The sequence below is a fragment of the Folsomia candida genome, unplaced genomic scaffold (assembly GCF_002217175.1).
Source record: "Folsomia candida strain VU population unplaced genomic scaffold, ASM221717v1 Fcan01_Sc001, whole genome shotgun sequence".
Classification (NCBI taxonomy): Eukaryota; Metazoa; Arthropoda; class Collembola; order Entomobryomorpha; family Isotomidae; genus Folsomia; species Folsomia candida.
The window spans coordinates 9,258,564-9,271,347 of record NW_019091193.1 but is presented as its reverse complement, the minus strand read 5'-3'; the positions used below and the strand labels follow the sequence as shown (position 1 = coordinate 9,271,347).

Below are 12,784 nucleotides of genomic sequence, written 5' to 3'. Positions count from 1 at the left end.
GCAGGGCACAAGCAAAACTCTCCCCACCTTCCTTGGCCGTAGGTTCCCATCAAGTACCCGCACCACCAACGGAACGGATCCGGGTGAGTGAGTGTTGCTGGTGATGGTGGTGAAAATGAAGGAAGGGAGAGAGGAAAAGCGTTGGCGTTAATGTGGATAATCTGCTATTATGCATTAATAACGGAGGGTCAACGATACCCAATGGTCCCATCAGCGGGGTCTCTTCATGGAAATGCACACGGGACTCGGCCTACACGTGAGAGTCGTGTGTCCTTCGCGTTTCATTAGAACGTCATTGTTCCCCGTCATTATTGATACATTTATTTCGGGGTGTGTTTTGGGCAAAAATTAACTTTTCGGCCAGAGTTGGATAGTCAAGTGAAATCGGACAAGGAAAAATATTGATTTCTTTCATATAGTAATTTTTTGCTTTACTTTGGCACATGAAAACTTTAGTTAACTCCTGATGAGGAATTGAGTTTCAGATTCGTGCAAGTCTCACTTTACCTCCAGGACAGAACCTAAAGAGGTAAAGGTACATCCATTTTTTTCAGTGATATAACACTTGGTATAACACTTTCAACAAAGTGGCGATAGCAGAGATTCTTTTGTCACAGTTTGGAAATTGGATTGCGGAGAAAGAAGCGGAGAAGAGAGAGAGTGAGATAGAGAGAGAGAGCCTCGGTGAAAGTGTGAGTGGAAGTGTAGCCACCCCGTGGCCGGAAGTACCAAGTCCGTCCCTATGCCAACCAAGTGGGGATCGATTTTTGTCGCATTCAGACTTTACTTTGCACTCCAACATTTTCATTGAGAGGCTTCAAGTCTTTTGCTGGGTGAAGTCAAAGTCAGTCGCATCGCCAGATTATTTTCTTCACCACCACCACCACCACCGATCCCATTCTCCATTATTACCCCGACCATGTATTCCAAAGTGAAGAGTGCAGATGAGTGGTCCAATAATAAAGATGGTTTCTTTACGAAACCAATTTCCACTTTAGGCAGATAACATTAAACTAAACTGAAAAATAGGAGCATACTTCATAACGGATTTGCCATAAAGATAACGCAGACTATTTGCATATTATTTTCATGAGGTCGGCGCTGGGTAAGGATTTAATAATCTCGGAGAACGCAGCAGCATCCTTCTTCACTGTTATGTGACACAGCTAATTTCATGAGATGTGGCTACCAGCCAGTTTCAGCAAACTGTGTACATGTATATGCTGGATTAGGAAAGATAACATCAACATATTGTAACTCGCTATTCACAAATTTAATACAGGAAACATTTCAAAAGTCTCATTTTGCTTTCACTCGTTTCTTTCGAAAATGTTTAACCGCGTTTCTTGAACCAACAAATTTCAACTTTTATGCAGGTCTTCACTCGCTTACGTAATCCGTCTCTCCTTGTATTGTGTGCAGATGTAGAAAAATACGCCAGGCTTTCAGCATTTATGGCTTTATCGCTTCAATAAACAGCTTCATCATATTCTGCACAGACATAATAAGCTTCGAACATGAATCATTACTTCAATGAAATAGATTAACAAATGACTTTTTGAGATAATGAGCTAGCGTTCATGTTTGCAACGCACGAAGTGCTACCACTCTCCTCGTTCCCTCGTATATGCAAATATACGTACGTGTGGTGTGTTCATACGTACATATGCACACGTAAAATCAGGACTGGGCATCACTAAACGAGTGCAGGCAGGTCGTTGTTGTTATTTTGTGTGGTGAAAAGGAATGGATAAAGTTCGTGAAATCAATGAGTAGGCGGATATGAGAAGTTCGGATGTGAACTTCCCATTGCATCATTTGCATTTCCTCTTATATAGGAAGAAATAATCATTACGGGAGATTTGTTGGCATGTCTTTTTCCGACTAACTGCTCCACTTGAAGTTATACGCACACCCCGGCTTTCACTTTTACATACATGAGACGACAATGCAACAAAGGAAAGTAAAGTGACTCAACTTGGCACTTTAAGTCAAAACCAACACGACAATCTTCCTCCTTCCCTCCTCCAGAGTACATACACACTGAAGCTCAACAACAATTTAACCATTACGTGTTTTTATTCTACAAACGACACATTTCTTGTAATACGATTTTAAAATGACACCCTCCCAAAACCCTCAAATCGATACAAGGATATTTATTTTTATATCATCAAATTCTTTAGTAATTCAAGTTAAATTTATTTTTAGTTAGATAGGTCGGTCAAAGGGGAAACCATCACATAACGAAATTCAGCACAAGTTGACTGTTTGAAAAAATTGGATTTCGAATTTGAGGAAATGACGTTGACGGGAGATCGGCAAACGACAAGACGGAGGCTTTTCCTCTGCTGTGTCCGTCGGAAAGAGAAAATTTCCTGAACTCCTTTCCTCTCCTGCCTGTCCCTCATTATGTGAGTGAGACTTTGGCGAAATTACGTCAATCAAGCCTCCATTCAGCCAGGCCTCCTCGTCCCGACTACTCCAGAACACTCTTAACTCGTCGTGCCTGTGCAGACTCCAAATTCCATTCTGCTCCTCCATCAGCTGAACTACATCCTTTGTTCTTTTAAATACTCCACAATTTTCACTAGGTTTTTGAAACGCATATTAAAGAAACTCGCACAATGAAAATTTTCTCTGCTGGCCCCTAAAACTTTTTTTTACAGAAAACATTGTCTAATTTTTTTACATTTAAATATTAATGGGGTCGAAATTATAATTCTGGTCCATGTTCAATCATGTGCGTATATTTATGTATAGAATGATCCATTAAATCTTTTCAAGAGTTTCACTACGCAAAAAAGTTTGGCTACAAAAAGACTTTACTACAGAATAGCATGAATGCTTGCCGTTCTTATTCTTAAGTAAAAACTGATTAAAACAATAAAGACCAGATGCCAAATATTAATTAATTCACTACTTAATTTGTACAATGTGATGCAAAGATGATGTACAAGAGCATGAGACATCGAATGACAGTTGTCCTGCTTTAATTAAACTAGAACTCTGGGTGAAAGTCTGACTCTCACGAATCCTTAATGCCACATATATGCATGCATACGTTAGAGTATATGAAAGTCAGTGGTAGCCATGAAACTTTAGGCATAAACACACATCCTGCTAATTGGAAATTAGTTTTGAATCTTTAATTAACTTTTGTTCTGAGAAATTTAGCATCCATGTTCACACTCCTGTGTAAATTCAAGAAAGTCCTCAAATCCTGGATATGTCCTTAAATTCTGTCTTTTGGCTTATTATTGAGGCACGTTGCGACTCGTATGACAAGTTGAGTATGCATACGCAATCTGTAAATGAAACTTTCTGCAGCAGAATTCTTTGGACCAAGAAGAACTTGTGCTGAGCCAATTACTATTGTGCATGTGAAGCAAAGTAGAAAGTATTGTTCATTCAGAGATATGTAAAATAAGCTCGTGATCCATATTCAACTGGAAAGGCATGTGTCACTCGTTGTTGGACCCTCTCTTTCCACATCAAATCACTCAGCCCTCCTCCGCCATTGGTGCAGATATATCACGCTCAAGAGAGCAGATAATCCACTTCACTCACTCCATAAATCGAGGAATAATACCTACTAATTACAAAACAGGGTCACACATTCTCATCTCAACTTTTCGGAAATAAAAGAAAGTTCTTAAACTAAATACTCAAAATTATTGCGATATTTACGTACAAACGATAAAATAAAAGACTTTCTCACAAATTTCTCATAATATTTAATAAATATGTTCTCAATTTTATATTTGGGACAACTCTCCTCGCCCTGAGACCAATATATTACGAGTCTCTGGGAAAGAGGGACAACATAATGCCAATTCAGGGAAAGTACGTACGTGTAATGGACATGGGTGCGACGCGTGTACAATCACGCAACAAACTGATCACTCTTGACAAGTCATAATCAAAAATTTAACCTCGTGGCAGTCAATTCTGCTCGTAGTAATCAACCACAAAGGAAAATGCGTGTTTTCGACTCACCTGAGTGGGAAGGGTCAATAAGTTACACATTCGGTTATAGCATGACATAATTTCATGACTTTCGCTCCCACGTTTATTTTTTTTCTAATTGCAACTCCAGCCTAGTTTATAGCCGACCAACCAAAGCCATCATTTGACTGACATGTACATAGATTGTTATTAAGGAATAAAAAAATTAACCCGATTATATTATTCACCGCAACTCTCTACGGGATACGATTCATATAACTAGCCATCAAAGTCTTGCTCATTTCTTTAAACCAATTTATTTATTCCAGTGGAGTCGGCATTCCATAGTTTGGTCATGAAACCCTAATTATCTTCCATGCCAGACTGAACAAAAAAGTTGTAATGTAATTAAAAACAACAAGGCGATACTTTACAAAAGTTTTGCATGCAAGAGCGCTCTCGAACTTTGTAGGTCTTAATTGGTTAGTTGTTGCAATTAGATAATTCGTAGGTAGCATGCCTTGCTAATAATGAAGACGTATTATTTGTCAATCTATTATAATTATGGGTTCTTCTGTAAAGTTAAGAATGAAAGTTTGTTGCGATTTGCTCAAACCGTAACCAAATCCAACGAGGCTAAATCATAGCGTTTCTTCGAAAGGGTGGAACAGTTCCATACGTATGTACGGGACCAGGGCTTGTAAGCTCACCCGGGTTCTACTACCCTAAACCCCGAGTGCTATCTGCTGACTCAAACCGAAACTCAGCAATCTCTTTCACCATTCTTCGAAAACTGTAACCCCGAAATAACCAACAGATGTGCAGTACAAGGCTCGCCGAGATTTACTTGTCTGGATTTCTCACACATTTGTGTAACGAACGACTAACCTTCAAATGAACCAAAATTAGCTCAAGACTTTGTGTTCACAGCCATTTGCTTGTTATGCAAAATTAATGAAATGCAGGATTGTTATGAATGGTTCTGCGCTCGCAAACTGGTCATGCAATTCAATTCTATTTCTGAATTTGCCTCCCTGCATTCCATCTCTCACTCGTACGGCATGCCAACTCTAAAACACGTCATAAATCAACGCTGAACACTTTCTAATGTGCAAAACTGGGTAACTTATCACAAGCATGTAATTCTTGCATAATATTCTTGACCACATCGCATCGTGACATGAGAAATGAAAGTACATACATGCTTACGCGACAGGCAAAATGCGGAGTGACGTTGATTACCCTGAGTTTTTGATGGACTTTTTGTAATAAATAATCATATGCACAAGTGGAATTTCTAATTAAACACGCTACTTCTTGTACCCGAAAGAGAGGGCAAACGTACGAAAACAATTTTCTCCTTGACCACTGGTCATGACAAAATTCTCAAACCATTCAAGTGTCTGAGCAATTTGCTCTGGGTAATTAGCTATTTGCTGCTGGTAGCAGATCTTGATGAAATTCCTACTGTTCGTTTTATACGATAAAGTGTGCCCGCTCGGCAAATGGATAAATTATGGAGTCATATACACATGTGAATGATGAATATGTGAAAGCTGAACAAAACAAGTATGTAAGTTCCTTCTGCTTCTAAGAGATTGGACTTTGCGATAAAAAATCCATGCCATGAATTAATAAGGACAATTATCGAATTTTGAGTGTTTGACATGATTTTGCCTCACAATTTGCCTCCGCCGTTATCACTGAAGGAATCAGTTGCATTTCTACCACAACCATACATACATACGTACATAGCCCTAAATTTACGTTTAACAGTATGTCCTTCTTATATAACCAGTAGCTCAGAAAAGAGGGAGAGAGCAAACCATTTCCCTTGATACACATGTACAAATGACCTGCACACACACCTTTCATGTTACTACGATGAAGGAAGGAAGGAAGGTAGGAAGGAGATTTGCATTTCATATGTTTCATGTCAGTTTCAAATTATCACTGACAAAATTATAGAGATGGGAGATTGCATTTTTCGTTGGAAATTCATAGTTCAACTTCGAACCCAAGCAACTCACTCACTTGGTGAACGAGGAACAACAGAGATAATCGTCAATTCATCTCCATTCACCCAGAAAGTGGATGATCATGATCATGCTAATAAATTAGGTTGGCTTCAGTACAGCACACGTCACCACAATTCATCACCCACCGTTGCCGTCCAAATAGCTTTTCGAACGTACATTAACGTACGATATTCGTAAATGGGGGTGAACATTACATTTATTTTCATTCGTTTGACATGTGGAATATCGTCCGCTATTAATTATTACGTAAAACGTTCGAAATCTTTCTTTCTCTTTCAGAAATGGTTACTGCAGAAATACTTGTTTTGCATCTTGCCATATATTTATCTGTGTGGACTAATAAATAAAAATATAGCCATGATTTTCCGACAAGTTACATGAAATTCGGACCAGCGTCCCAAGGCAGTCTCATTCCAGCAAAAAAAGAACAATCGATGAGCCCCGTCCAACTTGACTGCTTGGGAAAGTGGGAGGGTGGGTTTGTGATTATGCCATATATGCTCGGTGAGCAGGACAATAATAGATTTAGTCAATGTGTTGGGGGTTGGTTGTAAATCGGAGAAGTGAATGCCACACTATTCATGACTTTCTAGTTTTTTTGTATGTTTTCTATCTCTCATTGTGAAACTGATAGCATGGGAGGTCGGACTCTCTTGACAGGCCGCGTGCAGTGAGAGTTTTATGACTATTCATTGCAAATTCTGAAACTGGGCGAATCTAATCGAATATACAATCATTACCATCATTTGTTAGATACATACGTAGATACGTTGGCCTCGAAAATAAATACTGTTGGGCAATTGATTGGCTGCTCTCTATTCGAATTTATTTATTATTTAACTGCTTATAACGTATCGGTTACTCACATATATTCGTACGTCGTTAACATGAGAAAACTCGCTTTGTGTCAATTTTTACTGGAGGTCAAAATATTTATTTGTTGCACTTGGGAAATGTGCAAGTTATAAAGTGTGTAAAATGTATCAATGTTCCCCACAAGCCTTCAAATTTGAGAAAATCTCAAATACTGTTCGGCATTATTGGTATCGATATAAGTTCACTTTGTAAATTTATGTGCACCCGACAAATGTACGCATCTCAGAAAATAATCTTCCCATCGGAAATGCGAGATGAGGCTGAATGAGAAGAGGGTAGAATGTGAATTATCAATGTTGTATGCAACGTTTCACATTGCACACAAGTCATAAAATGTATCACTGACGGAAAGGATACATGTCATTAGCGTTCTTACTTCGCAATCCTGAGTTGGATAGATGGTGAGCAATAACTCTTTGTCGAAACACTCATTTTATTTGCATTTGGTTTCCAACTTGAATTTATTCAGTCTGCTCGGAATTTCTCGCTTTCACTTTTACAAAAGGTTTTCAAAATACTCAAATGAATGCCATTCTCATTTTGAATTGCCTACTAAAATAAAAGCATCAATATCTACTCTCATCCCAGCATGACTTAAATATTAATTCATCCAAACTAAATATCTGTCGATTTAAAACTTTACCACGACAGACAAGAGAATCACGACCGCCAACATATAAATGCCACACGTCCATATGTAGAACGGCGAGCGGATAAAGTTTCGATTGAGCAAACGCATCAAAAGAAAAGTAACATGCAAACAGCGACGCGAGTCGTTTAATGGATTTTACTCATGATAAAGTCAACTGAGCGAGCATGAGACACCAAATGCACAGGTAGCACGAGCTCAAGCTTCTTATAGCGAGGGAAAGCCAGCCTATGCAATATTCTCATTCCATGATGAATCTCTCTTTTCGTCCCACTTTATCGTAAGGCTACAGCCTTTTTGTGATGCAGCCACAAAGTGAGCGACAATCTGGTCGTCGATACGTGTACAAAAGTCTTGCTAAGTGATAGTTATTCGATGGGTGATGACGATGATGATATAAATACGTAGTGCCGTTAGTTAGTGAAAGTAACTGTGTCGGTAGGAGGCATCGATAAGAGGAATATTACGACGTTGCTGCGTCAGTCAGTCAGTCAGCATGGCAGGTTGTGACAAAAGTGGTGGTGATGGTGGTGGTGGGTGAGATGATGATGATGATGGGAGTAGTCGGGTTAGTTTTGGGGAGAAAGGATTTTGTTTCATTTGACTGACTCGAAACTTTCTTCTTCTCATTTACTGCCCTGTTTGGCGGCCTGGCTGGAGGGGGAGGGAGGGTGGCGAAGGAGGGGGATCCGTGAACCCATTCCCGTCCGGAAGCTCCTCGCCGTCTTCTTCTGCCAGCCCCCAGCAGCAGCAAGTACATTCTCCTTCGTCTGCAATCCATTCGTGTCGTCGAGCGAGGGATATGCTGGCGTAGGTGCACGACAGACTATAAAGCAACGTTCACAGCCACGGACTATCTTCTCATCAAATGAAGCGTACTTTCTCTCGGCGTATCATCCGCCAAACAGAAGCCCACATCGGGCTCTGTTCATTAATATCGAGAATCTTCTCAGTTACTCAATACCGAGAGATAAATTAATTTCGATTAATATTAATAGAAAACAGAGCGCATGTACATGAGTAGCTGGCTGATTAGCAAATATGTAAGGATGAGAAATAAATGGATGGCGAAGACTATTATATACGTACTAGTTGTTGATCCACAACATTATTGGCAGGATGATACGGGATAAAGTAGAAATGTGGCACAAAAGTTGACACGATATAAATACTCCCAGTTGATGGAAGGAAGGAACTCTGAAACTTATTACGTGTTTTCCTTTCTCTGCTGGTAAAGTTTCCATTATCCTCGCAAAAGTCCATTAATAGTGACAAAACCTGTCACTCATGAGTGGAGCTAAAGAAACTTTCCAAAGTGGAACGCATGATGAAGGATGTGCTGCAAGATTAGCGAGACCCTTATTTGCAGTAACATATAAACCTATTTAACCATAGCATTTTTACAGACAAGTTTAAACAGAGATGTTTGTAAATATTTAGATGGGTGAAATCAACATGTAGTAATTTTAATGTCGATTAAAGTTAATTAAATTCAAATTGTTAGGTAAGATTTGAAGTCATATTTGTTGTTTTTCAATTGTGTTGTAACAGCTCTTGAGTAAATCAGACGTGAATAGAGTCCTTGCGCAGATAATCCGGATGGCGTACGTAAACCCGAGGGAGGGAGACATTGAATGATCCCAGCTCATTTCTGCCGGTGGTCCTGATAATGATAACATGTCAATGGTACTTGCATCATCGTTTGTCCTTTATAATACGGCCCATTTCATACAGAGTCCTCTCCCTTCAAACCTGATTGACTGGAAAGGATTTCGATAAATGACTCTCTATAGGCATTACTTATGTACGTTTATATATCTTCTCTACTCACTAGTAGTACTCACTCCTCAACAACATTGTGTGCGTCAATCCAGTCAATTCGGTTAGTCGATGACTTTCACTCTCTCACGGTTTTACTACATTCACTGCTTTGTGCATCTATTTCTGATTTAACGTAGAGATTATGAATTAATTTTGAAATTGATGGATTACTTAAACTAATAGTTAAGAATTTATGATGTATTTACTATTTCTTATGTATGAGATTTTGCATGAAGGAAAAATTTATTCCAAACATTTATTGTAAAAATAAGTTGAAATTAAGATTTTCAAGATTCAAGTTTCTTCGAGAGAAATTGGAGGATGAAATCGAACATTTTTCCAGTTTTCTTTCCAGCCCATTGAAGCGAATCGACTTTTAGTACAAGGTCTAAACTGCTGACCATTGAAGGAGTCGGCCATTGGAACAATACTTTGGATTTTCTCCTCTTCTCTGCTCGGTAGTTTCTCAGTCTGGCTGGCTCGATGGAACAAATCTCATGTATTACAACCACCAGTCAACATTGGAATGAAAAGTGGTTAAGTGAAATGCCCTTTGACTTTGGGTTGGTCGGGAGCAACTGAAATGACTTAGGGTTCACCGATTGTCATCGATAATGCCTGCTTGCAACTTAAACCTCAGTTCTCCACAGATTACAGGCCACAGATAGCAAGAGATGGAAAATTTATGTCCAAAAAACCTAATGCGGCTCTCGCTGCGAAGTTGACTTTGGCTGGTTTTGCTCCATAAATTTTATCGCTCGAACTACCAACTCCTTGCAGCCAAAACAGATTTCTATAACTCCGTCATCCTCACGTTTTATTTCACTTTGCGATCTTGGTAGGTTCGATCCAAGCAGGATTTATGTAGCACAGCAGCCTTTTTCTTTGCACCAACAACCCCTTTCCAAAACACTGCAACGATTATTTTATATTGCATCAATAACCCATGGCCAAAAGTTGACGGATTTTACTCTCCTTCCCATTCTCTGTCATTCTTTATGCATTGTCGCAAGGTACGAAAGTATGTACGGCACGATGTACAAGTTAAACAATATCAAGGAAAAGTGAAAGTTTTGCTAGGGTTAAGTATTAGGAAAGGATAATAAAGCATTGTTACAACGCAATTCAGCGCAGCTCACAGTTAAAATGGGATCATGTAAATACTGGGACATAAAACTGTGTAGTTTACACTCGGGCGTGTATATTACAATCGAGGAAACTTAGGATTAGTGCAGATATTACCGAAAATATTGAATATTTGTAAACCAGAAACATTGAATATTATTTTTCACTTATTGCTGTAGTCAATTCAGGGAAATAATAAGTGTGCAAACTTTTCACATAGCAATATCACATTGCCTCATAATGTGCATTGACCCTCATTTGAAGGGAATAATATTACGTGTGCACTGTATGTCTGCATTTATGTACGAGGAACTATATGTACGGTGTTTAGTGTAATAGAAAGCGAGCGCAAATTAGGAGTCATAAATAGTCAAAACCTGATTTAGAAGAGCGATTATTATGGTTAGCCGAGTTTCCTGTTCCGCTGGACACACCTGAATTGCTCCCAACACCACCAGTACCAACATTATTGGTTTCACCGCTTCCCGAATTGTTGGCTGTGGAGGAGTTGACATGGGACGAGTTGTAGGAGGAAGAAGATGAACCCTTGCCATTAGAAATCGAAGGCGATGATGAATCCACACCTGCAATCCATTAAATCCAACAACATTAATTCATTTCAAATCATCAAATCAGATGAATCCTTGCTGCCAGCCATATACCCGCATTTAATTGAGATTGATGCAACCACAAGCGTCAAAATGCTTGGTGCTGGAAGGTGTGATTTGATCTGATTCGTTTGGGGAGAGGGAAATGCGATAAGCAAATAAGTTTCTTTACTTGTACGTACGTACAGCCCAGTAACACTAAATTGGAAGCAGAGATATTATGACGGGGAAATGATCAGGATGCTTTTGACTTATTGCGAGTAGACAATTTGTTTAAACACGATGTAGCAATAAGCAATCAATCTACGCAGACGGATATTTAATCATGATCGTCGTTTATTTGGAAAGTATGGGAAAGGAGAAAAACTAAAGGGGAACAAGACTTGTAGCACAATGAGCAAATAAATAAATAAATGAGTGTGAGTTCACTTTTACTCATCATTTCGTGTAAACAGCAAGGGTTGGAAATAATAATTGACTCCCAGATCCAAGTTGACTTTAAGTGCATTACCTGATGACCCAAAAGGGTTCACTATGGTTTTAAGCGAAACGAACTGGTTACACGGATGTTGAGAGCCCTTGCCACCACCGCACCGAATCCCTTCCCATGCTGCACACCGTGTGTGTGTGTATGCACATACGTAACTATGTCTAATAACTGGTGCGGTTTAAATACTGTACACTCAAAACGAGTAAAATAGAGGAGAAAACTGATTCCTGATGCAACAAACGCAAACGATGACTGGATGAAAATGTATCATGATCATTACGATTTTCTCTTTCCACTTTAGTGAGGCTCATCAATTAAGAACATTAAAAATGCAAGAAAATGAAATCATTTCATTACTTTCTCTTCTTAAATAAAAATGAAATTATGATTGAAATTACTGCACAATATTTGTAATACATTGTATTGTTCAATTTATTATGAGTTAATGTGACCGATGACCGTCCTGAGACCAGGATTTGATGAAAAGTAAAAAGAACCACGAGGTCATGGGATTTGTTGTCATAATGGTTTGTGTGTGATCACCGGAGGAGTTGGTGGTGGTAATAAAAGTCAAGTTTTGCGTTACAAATAAATGATGTGTGTACACTCGTTCTGGAAGAGTGGCTTGGCCCTTGCATACCACCAACCAAGTCGATACGAAGGGCAACGTGGGACACATTGTTCGACAAAAGGTCAATAATGAGCTCCCTTTTCTCTTCAGTGGGTTTGGATAATGGAGCCCTAGGCAGTGGTTGACACCAGGCATACTGTTTTTCGGCCTGAGTGGGTGAAATCCATCGTCGCCGTCCATAATGTTCCCATGAGGCCACTCTCTTCTCCGTCTCCCCCATCGACATGCGAGTGCAATTATTATCGGCTCGTGACTGACTTTGCTTGTTACTCCAACGACAATTACAACAACCCGACCAAATCATCCACAACATTATCAAACTATAATCCTAATAAATTAATCTAAAAATATACATTTTTCATACCATTCGACTAGCGAGAGTTCATTTGTAAAAAAAACTTGACTTGTAAGTACAAGAAAGAAATACATGAATGGCAAAAGCGAAAAAAAGTCAGTGTTGTTTGTGCATTAATGCGGGTTCCCCGCTGTGTGCTAATGTGGAAAGCCTAAGAGGCATATGCTTACGTCTGCGTGTATGGAATTACTTAAAAGCGGCATTCACTTTTCAATTACTTTTATATAAATAGTCAAGACTTT

The 12,784-nt window shown here is 39.2% G+C and overlaps 1 protein-coding gene across 1 annotated transcript in view; it reads right to left on the bottom strand.

The window, feature by feature from the left end:
- The window catches only part of LOC110841914 (DNA-binding protein D-ETS-3), a 35,186-nt gene that overhangs the window by 15,809 nt on the left and 6,593 nt on the right, over positions 1-12,784 (bottom strand). The window contains exon 5 of the mRNA XM_035859700.1: positions 10,836-11,042. Coding sequence (XP_035715593.1) covers positions 10,836-11,042 — 207 coding nt within the window. The remainder of the gene's footprint in view (positions 1-10,835; positions 11,043-12,784) is intronic.